This window comes from Pimephales promelas, chromosome 24, assembly GCF_988280905.1.
Source record: "Pimephales promelas chromosome 24, fPimPro1.hap1.1, whole genome shotgun sequence".
Lineage (NCBI taxonomy): Eukaryota > Metazoa > Chordata > Actinopteri > Cypriniformes > Leuciscidae > Pimephales > Pimephales promelas.
The window spans coordinates 28,782,936-28,807,908 of record NC_142792.1 but is presented as its reverse complement, the minus strand read 5'-3'; the positions used below and the strand labels follow the sequence as shown (position 1 = coordinate 28,807,908).

Genomic DNA, 24,973 nt, shown 5'->3' with positions numbered 1-24,973 from the left:
TGTTCAGCCTAATCTGGGCCCTGATAGTATTAAGTTATGTGATACAGCTGAAGATTTTAAATCAAGGTCTGGCCTGGGTATTATTCACATCAATGTTCGGAGTCTAATGTCCAAACTGGATATGGTTAATTTATGGGTCAGGTCAACTGATGCTGACATTGTTGTGTTATCCGAAACCTGGCTGACTAAACCTGTCCTTGACGCAGATATTGGCATCGAGGGTTATAATGTGTATCGTTCAGATCGCCCAAAAAGAGGGGGAGGTATTGCTATTTATGTCAAATGCAAATTCCACTCTAATTTAGTTCTCTCAAAATCAGTGTGTAAGCAATTTGAGTTCTTGACTTTAAACCTTGACATCTCTAAAGAGCACCATATTAGGTTAGTTGGTTGTTATAGAACCCCATCTGCATCTAATGATTCTTCATATACACTATCAAATTTGTTAAGTCAAGTTATTTGTAATGACACTATTGTGGTTGGTGACCTGAACTGGGACTGGCTAAGGCCAATATCAGATGCTTTTAAAGAGCAATGTGACATTTTAAATTTGACTCAATTAATTAACACTCCTACTCGGCCAAATCCTAAATGTCCAGAGAAATCATCACTCATTGATTTAATACTGACCAATGCCCCATTTAAGTACTCTGAAATAGGTGTTTTTGCGAATGATGTGAGTGATCACTGTGTGATTGCTGCTGTAAGAGATACTAAGGTGCCCAAGTCTGCACCTCGTATTGTTGAAAGGCGAAATATGAAAATGTTTGTTGAGCAGGGTTTTTTATATGATTTATTCTATTTTGACTGGAGTAGAATTGCCCTGATTGATGATGTGGAATTAGCCCTGACTTTCTTTCAAAACAGTTTTCTTGATATTCTTAACAGACATGCACCTATCCGTAAATTTAGAGTTAAGGGGCGGGACAATCCCTGGTTTACTTCTGAGATGTCAAATTTGCTCCATGAGAGAAATGTAGCCTGGGCAAAAGCAAGGAGATCAGATACTGATGCTGACTGATTTGTTTTCAGATGTTTGCGAAACAGATTCACTTCACTTTTCAGAAAAGCTAAAGCTGAATTTTACTTATCTGAAACCACAGAGAATCTAAATAACCCCCAAAAAATTTGGAAAACTATTAAATCATTATCTGCATCGACTAAATCAACAGGTTTTCCACTGTCTCTAGTTAAGAATGGTGTGTCTATTTCTGACAAAGTAGAAATGTTAAATTGTTTTAATGAGAATTTCATATTGTTTCGTCAAAACAATGAGGTTTTTCTTTAAATTCTGTCATACTCAAAAATTCCTGTGGAGGGCAGTGTAGTGTGGTCACTGGGCAGGAACCATTGAGAGGGTTTGATTCCAAGGGGGCACAATAAAGTGGTGCACCACAAGAGCACATGCAGGTGAAAAGATCTCTTCCTGGACTTGCAACGAATTTCACCCACATTCAGTTAAAACTAATTCAAACTTGAAGACGCAACTGATTATCAACCTATTGCAGATCTGTTGCAGATCTATTGCTGATCTATTTCTGACCTATTGCTGACTACTGCTTCTGCAAATACCTCTGCAATCCCAGAAAATAAACAGTCAAATCAATGAGTTGCTTTCTCTTGCGTCCTTCAATGTTTGAACGCCATATCAAGTTTGGGCAGAGCTGAATAAAAAAGTGATAATCAGCGTGGCAATGAAGACAGAAGGATCAAAGGCCTAAACGTCTCAAAGTGTCGACGCAGTGAAAGAGAATCATCTGAAATTGTCTCGCAATGGCAGAGGAAGCTTTTGGAAAAGCAGTGAAGCAGCTAAAGCAAGAGAGGACCTTGGCTAAGAGTGCATTCACCAGGCAGGCAAACTTCCTCAGCAGAGGAGCAAAAAACTTGACGAAAAGTGAACTACAAGAGGAGTTCAAAAAACTCATTTCTGAGGCAAGGAGTGTCGGCGAGACAAATGATGAGTATAGAGCTGGTTTACTGGCAGACATTGAAGCGGACATGTCAGATGGTGAAGAAGCTGAACTTGATAAGCAACAGCAGGCTGATTTCGAGAAGACAATCCATGAATGTGAGGTAAGATTGGAAGAGGTCAGAAAAATTGTCCTGTTCAACTTATGGTCAAGATATGGTAAAGATGAGATGGGAACAGCAATCCAGGAAGCAGAGACAGCCTGTGATAGAGCTGCTGCAACACCCGTTGTCGCTGTAAACAGAGATGGTTTTGAGTTCCAGCTGGATGGCGCAAAAAGAATGATCCAAGGTGTAATCACTACCCTAGCAGCTTAGGAGATGTGGATTCCAGAAGCAGAAAAATCCAGTCTGGAAACTAGAGTAAAGAATCTGAAAGGATGCATTAGCAACCTTGAAGCACGAAAGGTGGAGTTCATCATCGCACAAAGAATAGCAGAAGAAGAAAGGGACAGAGCGAGGGTTCCCCAGATACCCATGCCAGTTCCACAACCACAACCAACGCTGAGAATAAAGCCAACCAGTCTACCCAAATTCAATGGATGTAAAAGGAATTTCCATCGATGGAGGAAAGACTGGGAAAGTCTACAAAAGCAGGGAGAACCCAACTGGCTCAGCTGAAGTTAAAAAGATACAACTCTTTGACAGCATAGACGACAGGATGTGCAGAGAGCTCCGTTTGTCTACCTACAACACTGCTGAAGACATATTCCGAGTGCTTGAGAATAGATATGGAAACAAGTCCACAATTGCTTTGGAAATTATTGAAGATCTTGAGAAGATTCCTGGTTTAAGAGCAAATCAGCCAAGAAAAGTCATTGATTTAATTCAAAATATAGAGAAGGCCCTGGATGACCTCACAGAACTTGGAAACACGGGAGCCATTAACAACCCTCTGGTGATCAAATCAATAGAAAGTAAGTTACCTGACAACATGAAAAGAGATTGGCTTGTCTTCATGGTTAACCCAGCAAATGGCGTAACACCGGACAATCACTTTGAGAATCTTCTTAAATTTCTGAAAACACAAGAAGAAATTCTAGAGAAGTTAGAGCAGTTGGGAGTTAGTGAAAAGCCAGAAAAGAAATATGCTTGTATGGAGAGAAGATATGCGTCCACACGTTCCACAAGGAAAGGCGGATGTGTTGTCTGTGGAGATGAAAAGCATGGAGAAAAGATCTTCTTTTGCAAGCGTTTCAAAGAACTGAAGCCTGTGGAAAAGTTGGCTGCTGTAGAAAAGCTGGGGGCATGCAAAAGGTGTTTAGTCTGTCATGGTGAAGATGATGAATGCAAAGATACTTACCTGTGCAGGAACAGAGACTGTAAAAGAGATAATCACTTCTTTCTTTGTCTGAAGGGAGATTTCAAGAGAACTGACTCAGACAGAAGACAATCCCATGTGAGAAGGCATAAGCTTACGGAGGAGCAAGAGGAATTTGTATCTAAGCTCTCCCCAGAGATGGCAGAGAAATTCAAGAAAGCATTCACTAACATTACTGGGAAGACAAACTGTGGTGAGAAGAGTCAGCTTGGAGTGACTGATTCAAGTGCTATAAAAGAATTGCCAGTTATACTAATGCTGCTCGAGGTAACTGCTAATGCAGGAGAAAAGATTGGGACTCTGATCGACTTAGCATCAGATACAAACTACATCACCCACAAAGCCACCAGGAGATTAAATCTTCGAAGTGAAAACATTTCTTTAATTATTCATGGAGTTGGAGGAATGAACATGAATGTTAAAACTAGAAGATACTTTCTTAAAGTGAGGATCAAGATGCCTATGGGCACGGAGAGAGCTCATGAGCTTATCTGCTATGGGTTGAATGAAATTGCCAACATCCACAAAGTCATCAAGCCTGAGCAACTCAAGAGGTTCTTCCCAGAAGTCAATTTAGAAGATCTGAGGAGACCGGAGAGTATTGAGCTACTGGTAAGCCACCACCAGGGAAGACTTGCTCCACAAAGAGTGAAGGTGATTGGAGACCTTGTCTTATGGGAAAGCCCACTGGGAAAGACTGTTGGTGGAGCGCATCCAGATCTTTTTGAAGAGATGGATATAGCGATGCACAATTCAGAAACGCATTTTGCTCGGTCCATGAGGGCATCGGCAGTGAGGTATCAAGAGATCACAGAAGCACAAGAGTTCAAAGCTGAAACCAAAGTAGCTAGTAAAGAGTTTCTAAACTGGTGGAAATGGGACAGCATTGGAGCAGCTTGCGAGCCCAAGTGTGGAGGATGCCGGTGTGGCAATTGCCAGCCAGGTGGTAAGGAGATGACTCTAAATGAAGAAAGAGAATTAGAAGTCATAAAGAAGGGCCTCACCTACGTCAAAGCAGATTCTCACAGTGAGAAGCCACATTGGGACACAAGATATCCGTGGATTCAAGATCCAAGTTCCCTTCCCAACAACAGGAGTGGAGTGGAAGCCACCTTCATGAGAACAGAGAAACAACTCAAAAAAGAGCCAGAGTGGAAAATAGCATACACCGCACAAGTCCATGAGATGGTGGAGAGAAGGGCAGCGAAGAAACTCACTAAAGAGATCATTGCCAGCTGGAAAGGGCCAGTATGGTATGTCAGCCACTTGGTGGCACCAAATCCGCATTCTCTCACAACACCTGTGCGGCTGGTATGGAACAGCAGCCAGAAGTTTAAGGGGATCAGCATGAATGACCTTCTGCTGAAAGGGCCTGATGTCCTCAATCCCATCCGAGCAGTACTACTCAGGTTCAGAAGAGGCGTCCATGCTGCCCTTGGTGACATCAGGAAAATGTACAATTCTGTGTGGTTGAAAGATCTGGAGATGCACCTCCACAGATTTCTCTGGAGAGACACTGAAGAGGAAGAGATTGAAGAGTATGTGATTACCAGAGTCAACATTGGCGATCGACCAGCAGGGTGCATAGCACAATTGGCCATGAGAGAGACTGCCAAATTACCCATGTTCGCTCACCTGGAAGAGGAACGTAGGATTCTTGAAGAGGATGCCTATGTCGATGACATCCTTACTTCCCATAATGACTTGAAAAAGCTGGGCCAGAACATCGAAGGAGTTGAGGAGATCCTGAAGGCAGGTGGGTTCTTCCTCAAGCCCTGGGTCTGGTCAAGTCAAAGTGGGAGGCAGGAGATTGTACCAGGAGAACAAAGAGCAGAGTCAAGCACAGTACTTATTCTTCCAAACCAGATGAGGGAAGGAGATAATAAAGCTCTTGGAGTCGGATACCTTGTTGAAGAGGATAAACTGTATCTCATGACTTCAATCAATTTTTCAAAGAGGAAAAATAGAATGAGAGTTGGCCAAAATCTCCTTGATAAAGAGGTGAGCGAGAAAACTCCAAACCCACTGACAAGAAGAGAACTGCTGAGCCAAGTAGCTAGCTTGTATGACCCAATAGGCCTTGTCACACCTGTCAAACAGAGGGGTGCCATTCTTGTCAGAAAGGCATTTCAGGAAGCTGGAGGCAAAACTTTGACCCGCGACACTTGGGACAAACCTTTGTCGGAAAAATTGAGGGAAGAAGCCATCCAATTCTTTGAGGAATACACACGTCTTGGACAAATCACTTTCCACAGAAGTCTCACACCAGTCAACTGGATTGGAAAACCTTGGGGAATAACATTCTCTGATGGAAGTGACAAGAGCTATGGAGCTGTAGTGTATTTCAGATGGGAGACTGAGCAAGGCATCCAAGTCAGATTGGTGGAGTCTAAGGCAAAACTCACACCATTGGACCAAAAGGGAGAACCAGTAAAAGCTGAAATCTGTGGCGCTGTCTATGCAGCACGACTGAGAAATTATGTTGAGAAGCACAGTCGAATAGAAGTTGAACGATGGCTCCATCTGCTGGATAGTCAAACTGTGCTGGGAGCAATCCAGAGAGACAGCTATGGATATCAAACTTTTTTCGCAAATAGAGTTGGGGAGATCCAAAAATCCACATCAGTCGAAGACTGGTGGTGGATTCCGGGATACCTGAACAGTGCTGATGCTATAACAAGAGGGGCAGCCCCAGAAGACCTCCAGGAAGGTTCCATGTGGCAGGATGGACCAGTGTTTCTGCGACAACCTGTGGGAGAATGGCCACATAAGTCAGCCAAAGAAGTCGCCACGTATGCCAAAGAAGGCATAAATAAACTTCAGAGGAAAGCTTTCTCAGCAGCACTGACTAGAATGCAGGCCAAGAAAGACAAGAGGGATGTACAGCAAGCTAACCCAGATGAATCTAAGATTCAGATCCGAAGATTACCAAGCGGCTCTGCAGTAACTAATCTGATTGACATCAAGAAATTCAGCAATCTGACCAGGCTGATCCGGGTCATTGCCTGGGTTTGGAGAGCTGCAAGAAGATGGAAAGAGTTGTTGAACAAGAATTCAGCCTCAGATAAACCAAAGTGGGAGGGAGCTTTTTCAACAAATTGGAGGTCCAGAGCCAAACAAGCTGTACTCACTGTCGGGGAGTGTAGAGATGCACTAAGAGACCTGTTCCTTGCAGCTCAAGAAGGTATAACCTTTCAAGACACCACTCTCAACAGACTCGCTGTTTATAAAGAGAAAGAGACTGGGCTTTTAGTTTGTGGAGGAAGGTTCCAGACTTTTGATGAGGACAAAACTGCTGTACCCATTCTACCCTATGATGCGTGGATATCCACTCTCCTAGCTCAAGAGGCTCATGGTGAAAATCATGAAGAAATAGCCGGCACACTTCTCCGGATGAGGAAAAAAGCCTGGATAGTGAAAGGTCGATAGCTGGCTAAAAAGAGTGTTGATAGCTGTGTTGTGTGTAGAAAGGCTAGGGCCAGAAAGTGCCAACAGATCATGAGTGACCTTCCATCTGAGCGGAGAACACCAGCCAGACCATTTGAATATACAACGGTGGACTTGTTTGGACCGTATGAAGTCAAGGACGAGGTGAAGAAGAAAACAAAGCTCAAGGTGTGGGGAATTGTCTTCTGTTGCATGACATCCAGAGCTATACACACAGATGTTGTCAGTGACCAGTCAACTGAAGGCTTCCTAATGGCTTACCAGAGATTCACAGCACTGAGAGGGCACCCAAAGAAACTGTGGTCAGATCCTGGAAAGAATTTTGTGGGTGCCAGACCTGCACTGAAAGAACTCTATCTCTTCCTGGATCAACTAAATAAGTCTGAGCTTGAGAATGAAGCTTCCTTGCATGGAACAGAATGGAGCTGGAAAATCCACCCAGCAGACTCCCCTCACAGAAATGGAGCTGCAGAAGCAGCTGTTCACACAGTGAAGCGGGCTTTGCACAACCTGGGAGGAGAAGGACTCTTTACATGGAGTGAGTTTCAGACATTTATATATATGGCTGCTAACCTGGCCAATGAAAGGCCTGTAGATGCCAGAACTCAAAGCCGGGAAGACTGCATAGAATATGTCAGCCCAAATTCCCTTTTACTTGGACGAACTGGACCCAGAGGAGATTTTGGATGCTTTGACTTTGAAAACTACCCATACAAGAGGTTGAGAGCTATCCAAACAGAAGTTGACCGGTTCTGGAGGAAGTGGAGTCAGTTAGCTGGGCCCAATCTATTTGTGAGAAGTAAATGGCACACAACCCATAGGAACGTGACTGTTGGAGATGTTGTCTGGCTTGCTGACCAAAATGCCTGGAGGGGCCAGTACAAACTTGCTAGAGTCATCAGTGTCAGTATTGACAAGAAGGGCATCGTCAGAGATGTACATGTCAGAACTTTTCCCAGCTATCCAGTCCCAACTGTGAAGCCTGTCCAAAGAGATAAAGTGAAGAAACTGTCAACCAAAATCCCTTCTACAATCCTTCATAGGGATGTAAGACGACTGATTGTTTTGCTTCCTTTAGAAGAACAAAATCAAGAACAAAAGTGAAAGTGTTGAAGGTGATTGGAGTGACCTCCTTAGGTTCGTGAACCAGGAGGTCAAGTGGGAGGTGTTTCGTCAAAACAATGAGGTTTTTCTTTAAATTCTGTCATACTCAAAAATTCCTGTGGAGGGCAGTGTAGTGTGGTGACTGGGCAGGAACCATTGAGAGGGTTTGATTCCAAGGGGGCACAATAAAGTGGTGCACCACAAGAGCACATGCAGGTGAAAAGTTTGGAGAAGATCTCTTGCTGGACTTGCAACGAATTTCACCCACATTCAGTTAAAACTAATTCAAACTTGAAGACGCAACTGATTATCAACCTATTGCAGATCTGTTGCAGATCTATTGCTGATCTATTTCTGACCTATTGCTGACTACTGCTTCTGCAAATACCTCTGCAATCCCAGAAAATAAACAGTCAAATCAATGAGTTGCTTTCTCTTGCGTCCTTCAATGTTTGAACGCCATATCAAGTTTGGGCAGAGCTGAATAAAAAAGTGGGAAACTTGACACGTATCATCAGGGTTCTTGTTTAATTCTGTTGCCCCAATTGTGTCAGAGCCTGTAAATGACACTATTATTACTGCAGATAAAACTTTCAGTTTTAGCTCTTTCTCTGTTGCTGATGTTCATAAAGCCCTGAAGCAATTGAATCCTCGAAAAACTGCGGGTCCTGATCACTTAGAACCTTTCTTTTTGAAATTAGCTGCAGATATCCTAGCTGAACCTCTTACTCATATTTTTAATCTTTCACTGGTCACAAACAAAATTCCCAAAGTATGGAAGTCTGCTTATGTTTTACCACTTTTGAAAGGAGGTGACCCTACCTTGCCTAATAATTACAGACCCATTTCTAAATTTTCAGCATTGGCCAAAGTGTTGGAATCTTTGGTTAGTGAACAAGTAAAAGAGTATTTAAATGCTCAGTCAATTTTATCTAAGCATCAATCTGGTTTCAGAAAAAAACACAGCACTACCACTGCTGCTCTAAAAGTTATTAATGATATAGTCAACGCACTTGATGACAAGAAACACTGTGTGTCTCTTTTCATTGATCTGCCCAAAGCATTTGACACTGTTGACCATAGCATACTAGTTCAGAGACTGATCAGTATAGGAATTTCTCATCACTCTGTGGGCAGGTTTATCAACTACCTCACTGATAGGACTCAAGCTACGCAAGTTGATGGCCTAACGTCAAAATATTTATTAATCTGTAAAGGGGTCCCACAGGGTTCCATTCTGGGGCCAGTTTTATTCACTATTTATATAAACTGTCTGGGGGAAAATGTCCAGCATGCATTTTTTCATTTTTATGCAGATGATACGGTTATTTATTAGCCTGGCTGCGCCCGCCTACGCACTTCCGCTCAATTTCATTTTCCTTCAGTACTGCGTCTGGGACCGCTCCATATCCTTAGGTTTCCAGAAATCAATTTTTTGTAGGACCAATCAGCGAATAGAGGGAGTGGCTGAGAACGATGACGTTGATGTAGTGCGTCAGTTTGAGTGCAGTAATGGCAGCGGAGAAAGACGTGAGAAAAGCTATTTGGTCCGTTGTTGGAAAAGAAACTGCCGAATATACAGAATTTAAAGCCGGATTGTTGTCGTCTCACCTCTTGTTGCACAACGGAGGACCAAGTGAAGGAGGCAGAAAGGTTGGAAGTTTGTGCTGGGCAGCTCGTGCACAATGACTGTGACATTTTGGACTTTAGCCTGGTGTTCGCGGTGTTCGGAAGCCCCGAGTCCTGGCTGCTAAACTATTGTTGAAGATCCGCTCAGGAGTCATGTCAGTCGCTCAGATTCCCAACAGTAAATTTACTGATTCTTGTGATTAACATTTTGAGCCCCTTTGTGCACTCGTGCAGGAGGTTGGTGTGTCAGTTTTACATGTTGTAAATCATACAAATTGGTTGTAATTTAAAAAAAAAAAAATTGTCATAAATAAAAATTTGAAAACCCATACTTTGGAGACTATATTTGATTTTCAGTTTTAGATGTCAATGGTTAATTTGTTTTAATAAAAAAAAACAACTAAATGCCATATAAAAATGTACAAACACATACTTTGAAGACCATAATTAAGGTAATTAAGAAACAAAAATACGTAATATGAAAAATTGTTGTTTATTACACATCTGCAGACAGACTGATCATTCACTGTAACTTACAGCATTGACTGAATAATCACTGTCCTTCATGTCAAATTTACATTTCGAATTAATAATTGTTCCTAGATTAACAAAACCTGCAGCTCTCGTTGACTGAAATCCTATTGTAAATTTAATCCTCTGATCATTCGGAGTTCGGACTTGTTTCTTTTACTGTCTATGGTTGTTTCCAGCCGTTTCGGCGCATGACATACGTCACTCACGACCACACATTAGCGATTGGCTATGGCAGATCGTGAGTGACTCTGGGCAGATCCAATAGATTTGAACTTTAATAGTGAACCCGCCTACAAGGAAGGAAACGTTTCTCAATTGAGGGAGGCCAGACTCTCTGTACAAATGAAATGTATGTACGAGAGTCTGGTAGAACCAGGCTAGTTATTTATTGTTGTGCAGCTACAATTAGGAAGGCGTATGAATGCTTGCAAACTGCTTTTGATATAGTGCAAGCACAGCTTTATCAATTAAAGCTTGTGCTCAATGCAGAGAAGACCAAAGTAATGGTTTTTTCAAACGCAAGGAAAAATGAGTTAGACCTAAATATTGTTACTGATCATGGTAAAAAAATTGAGGTAGTTTCATCTTATAAATATTTAGGATTTTTAATTGATGATCACCTTTCTTTTAAGCTTCATATACAAAATCTAGTAAAAAAGTTGAAATTGAAGCTAGGTTTTTTCTTTAGGAACAAATCTTGTTTTACTTTTTCTGCTAGAAAAAGGCTAGTCGATGCCACATTCCTCTCTATTATTGATTATGGTGATCTGTTGTATATGAATGCACCATCAAAGTATCTTTAGATGTTAGATTCTGTGTTTCATGGAGCTTTAAGATTTATTTCGAATTGCAAACCCCTCACTCATCACTGTACACTTTACTCCACAGTGAATTTGCATTCTCTGTCAAATCGCCGGCTTACTCACCTTTATATTTTTATATATAAGGGCATTATAGGCAGGCTTCCATGTTACATATCTGAATTTCTTTCTTTTACACAGAGCACTTATGGTTTACGGTCCCAGAAAACTATTTCATTGAATGTACCTCAAGCCAGGACAGATTTGTTCAAAAAGGCTTTCATGTGTTTTGCTCCTTCTCCTTGGAATGAGCTACAGAAAACACTTAAACTACAGTGTCTAATTCCCTTAAATGATTTTAAAGGTTATGTTAAAACTATAGAACATGAATCCATCCACACATGCAAATGTTTTAATTAATGACACTTTTATTTTAAATTGATATGTACATGATTTGTCTTTGCCTCTTTTGTGTTTGTTTTACGATTGTGTTTGTTTTGTGATTGTGTAATCTAATTTGTTCTGCTATCTTGGCCAGGTCTCTCTTGAAAAAGAGATGTTATATCTCAATGAGACAAACCTGGTTAAATAAAGGTTAAATAAAATAAAATAAAATAAAGAAAGCTGCTATGAATTCCAGACCTTCAGCCGTCAGTCTGAAGGTCTGGCTACGCGAGACTAAGCCCGACCCTACCCAAGCCTGTTGTGTCCGAGCCCGGCCCGGCCAATGAGCCTGAGGCCGACATAAACCCGACTATTTTTTAATACGTGGGTCATTATTATAACTGACCTTCTCAACTACTTTCTGTGTTACTTTCTCCCGTAACATTTATGTATCGTCACGCTCCCGCCCGTAAAAAGACTTTTTTTCTGTACCTTCAAATACTTTCAAGTTAGCCTACATGTCGCCACCATACACATCAGCATAAATGCTCCTGATAAATTATTTGTTATTAAAGCATTAACACATAACCACTATTATAGCATAAAACAAGCAGGCTACTGAGTGTATGGTTTGGCCTTACTGAATGTGTGCAAAGTGTGCTCCCATAATAATTCCTAAAAAGCTGACAGTTCATCGCGATCTTACACATCAATAACTGATTACACAATAAATGATTTAGTCACAGAATGTGGCATCTGCTCTTATGGAATGCCAGAACAAGAGACGAAACAACATTTGCAGGAATGGGATTTTTTTTCCCATATTTATACAGATATATTTTATTTTAAAAAAATATTTTCAGAGTTGAGAAGTATGACAAGTCAAGTCACCTTCATTTATATAGTGCTTTTAACAAGATTGTTTCAAAGCAGCTTTACAGTGATTATAGAATATTAAATTAACAGATTATTTGACTTTACGGAAGCTGTATAATAAAGTTATTGTCTATGGAGCTAGGATTGTGTCTTTATTACATGCGAGAAAATAAATGATCTGAGAGAAAAAAAATGTTTGAGAGAAAAAGTTTTCATACCAATAGCAGAAAATTACTAAGTGTGTTCAACTGTAAGTGTGCCCCAAAAGTCAAGCCCGACCTAGTCTCAGCCTCAGACGTCACGCCCACGGAACACTGGCTAAACGTCTGATACATCCTCTCTTGCCCTCCGTTAAGTTATCAGAACTATGAATAAGAGTAAATGCCTTCACTATCATCTCTGCTTTCTCCTGGTCAGACACTGCTGCTTCCTCCCCCATCTTCAATATGGGATACTTCCATTCCCTTCTAATTCCTTGCATACCCTTAATCATGTTCCACACATCTCCAACAGGTGTTGTTTTACCAATTTTATTACAGAAAGTCTGCCAGCTTTGCTTTTTTGCTTTTCGTATAATTCTTCTAGCCTTTGCTTGTGTCTCTTTATATTTAATCAAATTCTGAAAATTATGGGTTCTTCTTAATACTTCTTCTTTATTCCGTTCTTTCACTATTTTCCCACATTCTTCTGTCCACCAGGGAACTGCCTTTCTTTTCATTTTACTTTTAGGAATCGATTCTTTGGCAACTTGTAATATTGATGTTGTAATACTTTTATCAATCTCTTCTATTTCCTCATTTAGATCTATTTTGTCCATTTCTATCTCACACAAATATTTAAATCTTTCCCATTTTGCACTACTAAATATCCACTTCCCCACTAATTCCCTTTGATCCTTATTTGTTTCCAATAGAACACTACACCATACTGGAAAATGATCACTACCTACCGATGAATCTTCAGATAGATCCCACTCACATATTCCCGCTAAATTCCTAGAAACTAAAGTTAAATCTAATGCTGAAATGTTCCCTGTATGTACATCTATTCTAGTCCCTCTCCCATCATTTAAACAAACCATGTTTCTCTCTTCTAACAGTTCTTCTATAACCTCACGATTTGCATCTGTTCATAATTATCCCCATAAAGTACTATGTGCATTAAAGTCACCACACACTACCACCTTATTACCACCCAATCCTACTATTTGTGTTATCTGTCCCAACTCTAACTTCCTACAAGGATTATAATAATTTATAATTACACACTCTCCCTCATTCATCCATATCACCACACTAACATACTCTTGTTCTTGTTCTTTCCCCCCTACACTCAATTCTCTGAATGTGTCAGGAGTCAAGTTTTGTTCTGCTTTTTCTCTCTCTTTCTCGGTGCTCTCGCACACCTGTGTCCTTTCCCAATCAGCGATCTCTCTCCTGCTCTTCTCACACCTGTTCCTCTTTTGCCCTGATTTTCTGGCTATTTAGACCTTATTTTTTTTCCTTCTTGTCGGGTTATTGTTTTTTCATTCATGTCCGTTACTTATGCCTGTGAATCTCTGCAACTGTTTCTTGTCCTGTGTGTACGAATATCTCAGATGAGTTACTGCTCCGGCTATCATGAGTCTGTTCTGCTACTCCGTGCTGCGGTTACTGCCTGGTGGAGTCTGCGTTTGCCTTTTCCTGTGAGCAATACCTGATCACCTTCCAGCGTCTATCATCTTGCCTGAAGCCCGTTTTTCCTGTTCTGCGTTCATCAAGTCTACATGTGTTCGGCAGACAGCCTGTGTTGCATTTATCTACTTTCTGTTCAATAAATCATTCACCAGCTTTCGCTTTTGGGTCTATTTCGAACTGTTACAGAATGAAATATCGTTTCCAATAAATGTAGCACATCCTCCCCCTGCTCCATCTTCCCTATCACACCTTACAGAGGCATATCCATCTAACCTGAATTCTAAATTTGGTCTCAACCTAATGTCTGGTTTATTGGAAAGATCATCAATATACTTTTTAAACTCCTGTTCATTGGCCATCAAGCTCCTTGCATTCCATTGTATCAAGAGGACCATTATTAATACTATCCAGTCCCTACTTGCTCCTGGCTTGCTTGATTGCTTAGCTCATTCCTCACCTCCTCCCATGTCAGCTCCCTGATATCTAGGTGATGAACTGCCGCTTTAACAATTATTTGTATTCTGTCTGTTTTAGACTTACCCTCCATAGTTGCATTTATCACCCCTGCTATGAAAGTGACTAACTTCTTTAGATAAACTGTTACTATCCCCTCTTTTGCCTGATCTGGTACTTTTGTATTTTGTATTTCAACTCTGTTTCTTTCATCACTCTTACTGACCATTTTCACATCTTCTGCATATGAGATCTTATTTTGAATTTTAGCTTGTTGTACTTCTATTTCCCTTCTCATCACCTCACAGCCACCGTAAGCCACACTATGACTACCCCCACAATTACAACACTTTTGTTGCTCATGATTACAATGACCATACTCATGATCTTCACCACATCTTGCACACCTTCTGCCTTTACATGTCATTGATGTATATCCAAACCTTTGACAGTTATAGCACCTCATTGGCTTTGGAACATACTCTCTTACACTATAACTCATAAATCCTAGTGTTACATTCTTTGGGAGCACTTCCTCCTCAAACTCCAGAATCACAAGCTCACTGTCCTTCCTCATTCCCTCCCGAGTTATCTGCATCGTTCGAGCACCTTTTAGATATCCTCCTCTAAGATTTGCTTTAATTTCCTCTATAGTAACCCCGACTGGTACCCCCCATATCACTCCCTTACTCCACATGTTTTTGTAAGGACTTTTGCCAGGCGACTCAACCTCCTCCCACACACACACACACACATTCATCCACTTACTCCATTGAGTATCAAGTTACAAGATTTTATGACACATTGGAATATAACAGGAGTGGGTCTCTGAACAAAGAGACGGACATTTCTGTTTAAATACATAAAACCATTAAGTATATTTTGTTAAATGTATGCGTTTTCCCCATGTCACCGTGAAATATCTTTGTTTGTTCGCGGCATAAAGAGGAATTAGAAATACCTTCTTTATGCATTTTAAACATAAGTGTATATTCCTTTAATGTAACATAATGTTCCTTGATGTCTCCAGAATGCTTATTGAATGAAATATCTAAATATGCACAGAGATATAAAGTAAAGTGTATTTTTAATGTTTTACTGCCATTGAAGATCACACTGTTAAACTATAAAACCCTCCTTAAACACAGCCCCTCCCACGAGGAGCGCGTGCTCTGAGAACAAAGGACAATAAACCGAGAGTTCCCGCGTGCAACGTCCATTCCCCCGATTGGCTCCAGCCAACAGGAAGGGGATGGATTTCTCCAAGGTAATAAATGAAGGAGCGCGGCTCTGCCCGCCCTCTTGGTGAAAACCTATAGTGTCAAGCAACATGTAACTCTTGTGATCTCCTCATGGAGATCAGGTCCAAAACCTGGATCCTTTCTTTTATTCGTGTCAAGTTCGCCTCCCAGGAAAGTAAGCAGACTTTGCTGAACTATTTCCTCGGGTAACGTCACCTCAAAGACGTCCAACCGCTGTTCAAAGACTCGTGCTGCATCATGTGACTTCCTAGGGAACAAAGTAGGCACGCGCACGCAACTGACCATGCACACGCCGGGACGGGCCATGCAAGAACGCCGCGGCTGCGCTCCACGTGATGCGCGCACGCAGGACAGCACCTCCAGTCATCACGCGGGCCGAACGGGCCGAGCAAGGAGCCCGCCGTGACTCACACAGACCAAATTTGTTTTGCAAGTATACCTTCTTTTAGCGCTTCTAAGAAGCATTAAGAATGTGTTTTCGAGGTGTGTCAGAAATGTTGACTGTCTGGGGAAATGTAACCCTGTCTCTCAAAACTCTCTCTCTCTCTACATTCTCTCTCTCTCTCCCGCCAACTCAATTTACACGTGTTCCATTGTCTAAACGCCCAGCGTCGTCTTAGTTTGTGTTTTAATGTTTGTAAATACACGTATCATTGTAACGTAGAAAATGTTTAAGTAGTTGCCTTATTAAATGCAATATATTAAATTTTGATTGGAATACTGCCTCTTTGCTCATTTCCCAAGTCCCTGAAATGTCGATCATAAGCTAGCTAAGTTATTCAAAGATACCTTAAAAGGGTATGTTTTTATAGAGAAGGAAAACTAATTCTTGTGGCCACAGAATTTGTTTTCACAAACTTTATAAATTAATTGAGCTAATTAATTTTACTTGTCTTGTAAAACGTGGTCCGTGTAATTAATTACAATTAATTTGTGGTTAATTGCAGAGACACACATGGATGCATGCAGGTAAAATTGACAAAGCTTCCCTCAAAGGGAGATTTATTACATGCAAGACTGGTCTGATCCAAATCTGTATGAATAATTATCAATTATTAATTATGATATGGAAATTCCCCATTGATCGGACCGCCTTGTGTCTTTACATTTCCTTTTTCAATTTGACTTGTACTTATTACTTTACACTTTCCAATCTCTTTAATTCTTCCAGCCCGGTCTCTTTGTTCTTCATTTTTACATCCGATCATTAGATTACCATCTCTCAACACCTTGGCTACTACAATATCGCCGATCTGGTTTTTCAATACAGTTGTTAATTTGACTGGACTTATTGACGAAACTCCCCTCTCCTCACTAAATCTCAATATGATTTTAAACTCTACTCCTTCCGTACCTTTATCTTTTATTACTTTCCCATAATCCTCATTACTCCTTGCCCTCTTTGTACTGCTCCCAGCAAAAGTATTTCCTCTTTTGTCCCTCTTTTTCTCACCTTCCTGACTTACATCCATACCTCCCTCACTATCACCCTTATCAGTGTCCCTCCCCTCAGACTCTGACCCATTCTCAACACAGTTGTGCCTACCCGCTGCCTTCTTCATCTTCTTCATTTTAAGTTGACCTTTTCCCAAAGTCCCACTTCCAGACACTCCTTTTTTCCAGGATCATCCGTAAGTTCTTGCTTAAACGTTTGAACCATTCGCCCAAGCTCGCTAAGTTCCAGTGTAGCTTCACTTCCGACTTTGTCCGTACTTGGAGGCTAGTTCGGATAGCCAACCTGCTAACCAGCCGACTGTGTGCTGTGGGGCTGTAAGTCAGTTGTAGTCTGTAAAGTGGACACATGAGCAGTGTTCATTTTACTCTGGGGATTTTGTTGTGTGTGTTTCAGATTATAAACCAAGGGTTCTCATCTGTGGCCCTCAAGATCCACTTTCCTGCAGAGTTTAACCCTGATCAGACTCACCCGCCGGCAACTTTCTAGTAATCCAGATCAGGGGTTCCCAACCTTTTTTGTGCCAGGGACCGGCATATTCATAAAAAAAATTCCAGGGACCAGTTGTCAATTTGAATGCCTCAATTTTAAGATGCATCGTGCACTGTGCAAAACAGTAACAGCCTATACTTTATTTGCATATAATAAACTAGGTGGCAAAAAAGGCTCCTTGCATACCAATCTTTTTAAACTTTCAGAACAATTCACAAAAAGTTTCTCTTTTCTCTCATTCAATTAGGTCTACTTCAAAAGCAACTCACATAGCACTCACTCACTAGCAGGTGCATAGACGTTGGAACCCCCACCCCCGACCGCCCCCTAAATTCACATAAGGATTCAATAAGGATTATGCATTAGCATGCATTGAGTATTATCATGCAATTTATACCGAAAATTAGTTTTTACGTGCATTTGATATGCAGAAAACTTAATAATTGGTCAGAATTATGTCTGACCCATTCCAAATGTTTTCCGATATATGGTGACCCAAGCACTGATGGACCAAAGAGCGCACATTTCGACATGTGCAGTAAAAACTTGAAATATAAATTCTCAGAAAATGCATTTTAATATGAATATATTGAAAAAGCTGTTTATATACTCCATTAAAAACGGAGTTCAGACAAAGGAAACATATCAGTCGACATGCGTTTTTATATTTAACCCTCTGAGACCTAAGGGTATTTTTACAATACATTTTCCGTCTGGTGTCATTTACTAAAAAAGCTTGTAAAATATCAACCCTTTGGTGCACAGACAATTGACACACCTCTTTTTTTTCAGGACAAATTGAACTTTCAGCATATTTGTGTTACATTGATGTCACCTGAATGTAAAATAAGTTATGGGACCATAAAGACAAATGAAAAAATAAATCGGAAATGAAATCACTCAAATATTTATTGAAATCACACACAAATAAATAAAAGCTAAGCAATTTTCCTCTGGAAAATAGTTTGTTCATGTCTTTGGAGTCCTGGAGCACAGGAATAAACATTATAACTTGTACAGAACAAAAACTATTGACATTTTTCCAAAAGAAGTCCAGGCGTTTGGGGCCTCATGAAATTCACTGGTGCCAAGCCTCAAAACAGTTCCTATCAGCAATCACACAGAGGGCCACATCACAGGTTTTGCATTTCTATTTTATTTATTCTTTTATTTATTATGTTCTTTTTATTCTTTTATAATACATTTATACTACTATAATACTTTTTTACAGTAAATAAATAAATGGCACTTCAGCTGGGTCTATCCTGGTAATCTAGTTCCTCATCTGTCAAAAAGCTCTGTTCTCCTGAAAATCCATCATCCTGCAATGCACCAAAATAGACCAGCGCTTTATCTACGTCCATTTCTCTGTGTTTCTCTGTGAATCGCGCGTCTCCGTGCGTCTCTCTATCTCTCTACACTATATCAGCGCTTGGTTCATGCGTAATGACGCACACCAATGTTTACCACGGATCAGCCTGTAATTGGTCAAAAACCATCACGTGAAAACATCACGTGATATCCAGAATGGCCGCTAGCGTCGAGCTAGCGGCAAAAATGACCAAATATTTATGAATTATGGACTTCAAGATTATCAAAGTTTGACATAAAGCGTTTGGATTTATTGCTGAAAACCTCTGAAAGGATGCACAAGTTCCAGGCTGGATAGAAAACCTTCTGTAAAAGCTAGAAAGACCCGAAAGACATCCCCGTGATGGCTAGCTCGTTAGCTTTCTGCTGGAAAAAACGGTAAGAAAATCGATAAATCTGTCATCGAGTTATGTAAACATTTATCGGAGGTGACGTGTGGCGTCGTCGACGATGCCGTCGGGCTCAGGGGGTTAATATGAGGGAAATAGACATGCATGCGTGACACAAAAAATCTTTAACTTTTAGGTAGCAAAATATTTTTTTAGAAATTTCTACTAGACTAACATCACTCATAAATCCTGAAATTTCACACATCTCTTGAGTTTTATTAAATACCTTTAACTTTTAGGTAGCTAAATATGTTTTAGGAATTCTGTCGATTACACTGGTTAGATTTCATTGAAGGTAAATTAGACACTGACGCCCACAGATCTGAAGTGAACGAGACAGAGGCTGTCCGGTACTGTCAGAAATAGTTAACTCTGTGGCGATGCATGTGCAAAACTAATCATAATGTCAACCAGGATAAATAACACAGCCTACTAGGCCTAACTGTTATATAGGAACAGTTTCAGAATACAATAGCAAACACACCGTGATTTGGATGTTTGGGGAAGTGCCGCTGCAGTTTTGACGCATTCATTGCTTCATTGGAGAGTTTTTCACCACAAATTACACACAACGGATTTGACGCCACGGAATCGCCTGTTGTCGTGAATCCATACCTAATGTATGAGGTATCGTATTTACGATTGAAGCTTGACTTTTTCTTTTTTCTTTCTCTATATTTCAAGTTGGTCATCGCCTTTCCTTTTACCGTAACTGTCCGCAATGAAATTAGCCATTAAAGTCTGCTGAGCCCGCGCTCACCTCTCCGCATACTTCTGTCACTTCAGCTGCACGCACGCATGCATGCACCGCGCTCAGTCTTTTAGGTATGACGCGTTGCTAAGCAATCGGAAGGCGCTCAAAGAAACACATTTTAATATTTGTATTTATTTATTGTTTGTGTTTTGGATTAAATAACATAACATGTTCAAAAGCATCTTAAAAAGACAAATATTATTATGGAAAAAAATAAAATTCTGGGAAAATTTCAAGGCCCGGTACTAAAGTTTTCACGGACCGGCACCGGTCCGCGGACCGGGGGTTGGGGATCACTGATCCAGATGACTGTGATTAGTTTGTTTAGGTGTATTTGATAAGGGTTTGAGCTAAACTCGGCCAGAAAGTGGATCTGCGCTGAGTCCTGCTGGAGCTGCTCTAAATATGTGCTGTGCAATTAAATGAAAGATCAAATATAGTAGATCAATAGAATGAACAGTTAAATTAACAGAACCTCTCAAAATACATTTGTGATAAAGCTCAGGTTCTGGGTGAAGTGTGGGTGATGGAAGGAGACACAGGGTCGGCGATATCTGGGGCTCGTGCACTTCTATTTTTACTCTCCCCACAGCGCACTCGGCACTCACAATAACTTAACTCAGAAACAAATCATAAACAGAAAGTAAATATGCAATAGAACTTTTCCCGCTGGCTACAGCTTCGCGTTCGGCTCAGTCTCAATGAATAGCCGACTTGTCGTGTCATGTCTGGTCGGTCCGTGCACGAGCTCCCAGTCTCTCTCAATGGTGCTGTCTGCCCGGGCTGCTTATATGCGGTCTCCTCACGCCAATTACTGCAATCACAGACAGGTGTTCGTCATTTGAACTTGACCCGCTTACTCACCGCCTGGCTCCGCCCCCGCTCTCCCGCTGCAGATCTCGCCAAACCACGCACACCCCTCGCCACAACATTTTAACATGCTTAAGCATGAAAATAACTGAAGGTAATATATATTTACAAAAAACATTAAGCCAACTAATATTGCTGTTTATTTTGTTCGCCACACAGGTTACATCACTGTAAACTCACTGTTCAAACTTGTGAGAGTTTATCATCAGTTCTTCAATCCTCAAACACCGTCCTGAGAGAGCTGGACCTGAGTAACAATGACCTGCAGGATTCAGGAGTGAAGCTGCTTTCTGATGGACTGAAGAGTCCAAACTGTCAGCTACAGATACTGAGGTAAATGGGCTTCCATTAGGGGTGTAACAATTCGTTTTAACAACGATTCGATTCGTATCACGATTCAAGGACGATATTGGTTCATTTAGAACGATACGATCCGAAACGATTCAGTGACTTGAAATCGATTCAGTAACTTTTTAGCCAAAAAAATCAACCAGTTTGACTGAAATAAATACCTGAATTTATTTATTTATTGTAAGGTTATTAATATTATTAGCCTGGTTAATTTAGAATTTCTCTAAAATTTCCAAACACATTCCCGGAGAAAACATCTATGAACCTATTAATATTAATGATTTTTAAGTTTGAACATTCAATACATTTACAGATTTACCTACTGTGACATGAAAAATAGCTTAGAATTAAATAAAACCACTTTTCCTAAAGTAGAACAGTCTTCTTTTCAATTAATGAATTGCATTCTTTATAAATACTTGCATACATCATTCTTTTATTCTTTCAAGTAGACACATTTATTTGTTTGAATTATATTTAATCCTTATTAAAGCTATTAACAAACAGTGAATGCTTTTCTCTTTTTCTTTTGTCGCTTGAATATTAAGGACACAGACCACGTTTGTTGTCACTGCCACATCATGTCCAGTGACATGCGGATACAATTGTCATTTGTCTCTTGTTTTTTGTGCAAGCATATGGCCGGTTGTTTTGGGCTATGTGTTTGCATTGTCTTGTGTTACCTCGTTTCCTTGTTAGTTTATGTTGTATGTGATTGTGATCACGTGTCCTTACCACACCCCTTGTTCCCTCATTAGTATTGATGTTCATCAGTGTCACCTGTACCTTTTGTGATTGTGTTCTATGTAAGCTTTCAGTGTTTGTTCTTCAGTGTTGGTTCGTCTTGTTAACAGTCGGTTCTGTGAGTACTATGATCTGTCTGTGAATGTTCCAGTTATATTGTCAAGTCTGTTATTGTCTTATAGTTTCTGTTTGTTTGACCCATCATGGGTCTTTGTTTTCCGGTTATAAATAAACAGTGTTTTGAAAAAGTTTCTGTCTGCGCTTGGGTTCTATTTAGCGTAACGTGACAGAATGAACCAGCCAATTTTTGAACCCAGCAGACAATAGGCTATATCTTGTTCCGCCAGTAGCCAGTTGGGTGACCAGGAGCGATGGTGACAGTCGACCATCGAGGATATGAGGAGGGGCAAGATTCTGTTTCCTCCCTGGGGAGAGAGAACCCTGGAGAGATTTGCCCAGGGCCTAGAGGAGAAGAGAAATTTTACGCCAGAGGTCCTCCTAAACTCTTATTTCATCGCAGGGCTCAATGTACCTCCTCCGCTGGCTGAACGGCAGGGGCTGATCCGACCCCCGTTTCGAGAGGTAGTGGACCATGTGTGTCAAAAGGAGCGGCAGGACCCCACGAGGACATTGTCAGTTTCTGCATTGCCAGTGATCCCGGAGAGTCACGTCCTAGCCACGACAATGCTTGGCAACCACATTCTCACCACTTCGACGTCTATGAAAGGTCCTTCAGCTTTTGCTACGGACATTCAGGGATCCTAGATCCGGCTATGGCTCCTGGACCGCGGTCAAAGAGGAGGAGGAAGAGATCGTCAGGATCACCATCTCAGTCCCTTCCTGGCTCTGTGCCGACTCTCCAGGTTGCTTCTGTCAGTCTGGCCCATGCTGAGGTAGATGAGAGAGTGACCATGTCCAGCCATGTCCCATCTATTAGTCCTGTCCATGCTGAGGTGGATGGGAGAGTGACCAAGAACAGTTCTGTCCCAGCTAAGGAGAATAGGACTGTCCATGCTGAGCCATCTGTGGTATCCCCTGTCCCAGCTCCGTTGCAAGAGGCAACACCCCATGTTTTGGATTCTGTTTCGGCTCCTCTGCTTGCTGCAGCAACATCGGTTGTGTCCCCTGTTTTTTCCCCGATTACCCCTGTTCCGACATGTTCCTCCCAAGACTGTACCTCATGTGTCTCCACCCAGAACTGCCCGGTTTTCGTGTCCTCAATCAGTGCCCATGTCCAGTGAATCCAGGACTTTTGTTCCACCCACCCACTCTGGACCTCCACCTACCTACTCGGGACCTCCACCTACGAACTCTTTTGTTCCCCCACCCCCCCTCCCTCATGTGTTATTTTTATTGTGTCATCCCGATCCTACAGTTATGTTTTCTTGTTTGCCACTGTTGATGGTCGTTATGTTTTGTTGGTTTATGTCTAGTTTACAGTCTGTTATGTACCATGTGGAGCGTCTGGTCACCGCTCCGTAATGTCATGTATTTGTCTCTTGTTTTTTGTGCAAGCACATGGCCGGTTGTTTTGGGCTATGTGTTTGCATTGTCTTGTGTTACAACATGACATCATGACTTTTGCGTAAACATATACGCCACTTTCGCGCCAGGTGGCGTGTTATCTCTACGCATTTTGAGCTATCCGCGTGTATCCGTGTGTATGCGTATATGCCGACGCCATTAACGTCCGCGTCATTCCGTGTGTCTGTACACGCAGTCAAATCTCCAGTCATAAATGCCATTAACCCCAGTGACGGTTAAGTTTAGGGATGGGGTTGAGGTAAGTCATATCTTTTTCTTTCCTAGGATGGTATGGGAACAGTCATAAATGCCATTAACCCCAGAGACGGTTAGGTTTAGGGACGGGGTTGAGGTAAGTCATATATTTATATAACGTTAAGTCAACGGCGTTCATAAACACGCTGAAAGGCGATTATGCGTCTTGATAGCACGCCAAAAATGGAAATACGAATTGGCGTGTCATACACACGCTATTTCATGAGATCAGTCTGTGTGTTACCTCGTTTCCCTGTTAGTTTATGTTGTATCCGTGTCACCTGTGATAGTCATCATGTGTCCTTACCACACCCCTTGTTCCCTCGTTAGTATTGATGTTCATCAGTGTCACCTGTACCTTTTGTGATTGTGTTCTATGTAAGTTTTCAGTGTTTGTTCCTCAGTGCTGGTTTGTCTTATTAACAGTCGGTTCTGTGAGTACTGTGATCTGTCTGTGAATGTTCCAGTTATATTGTCAAGTCTGTTATTGTCTTATAGTTTCTGTTTGTTTGCTCCATCTTGCGTCTTTGTTTTCCGGTTATAAATAAATGGTGTTTTGAGAGTTTCTGTCTGCGCTTGGGTTCTATTTAGCGTAACGTGACAACAATTGCACTGATGCACTTTCTTCAAAACGCACATTTAGTGTTGTGTGTATTTGTCCATTCTGACACGAAAGAGAACTCAATTCATTACTCGTGAGCTGTATAGGTGTCTATGTGCATGGTTGGACGTTTGGGTCAGTCGGGTGTGAGCGCACCGAAATCATTTTTTGCATCGTTACTCTTATTCAGACCTATATGCATACTCTACTACTCATTCTCCCAGACGCTGACATATTTTAATGTTTTATGAGACTGCGGGGTAGATCAGCACGTTACAGTAGTACAAATGTGCGCATCTACCACACACGCAGGACATCAGTTCTGATTGGATCACTTCCCAGATCGACACTATCTAACATTTTCGTCTAGTTTGTTTCGTCTAGATTCCTACAAACAGCGAGTGACTCATTTAGAACATCTCCGTCTTTACAAAAGCCAATGTGTTTTCACACACTGATCATTTCTCGCTCATCGGCTTCTCCTTGTCATTCGCCATGCTATGTTGTCTTTGCGCTGCTGCTGCTGGTGCGTGGCGATAACGTCACAGATAGGCAGACTGAATCAAGAAACGTTTAACGCCTATATATTAAAACTAATGTTCTAAGAAAAAAACATCCATATAAAGGGCCAATCCCAATTCTACCCCTTACCCCTTCACTTTCCCCTTCCCCTCCGTTTTGCGCGTCCACGTGAAGGGGTAGGGCAGTCCCAATT

At 41.3% G+C, this 24,973-nt stretch overlaps 1 protein-coding gene across 7 annotated transcripts in view; it reads left to right on the top strand.

Moving 5' to 3' along the window:
* LOC120480881 (protein NLRC3) overlaps positions 1-24,973 on the top strand; it is an 83,312-nt gene that overhangs the window by 46,867 nt on the left and 11,472 nt on the right. The window contains exon 6 of one of the 7 annotated variants that reach the window (XM_089126850.1): positions 20,943-21,116. The exons of 4 other annotated variants lie outside the window; for them this stretch is intronic. In XM_089126850.1, coding sequence (XP_088982976.1) covers positions 20,943-21,116 — 174 coding nt within the window. Of the gene's footprint in view, positions 1-20,942; positions 21,137-24,973 lie in introns of those variants that run through there. 2 more of the 7 variants (XM_089126848.1, XM_089126849.1) reach the window with 2 other exon arrangements.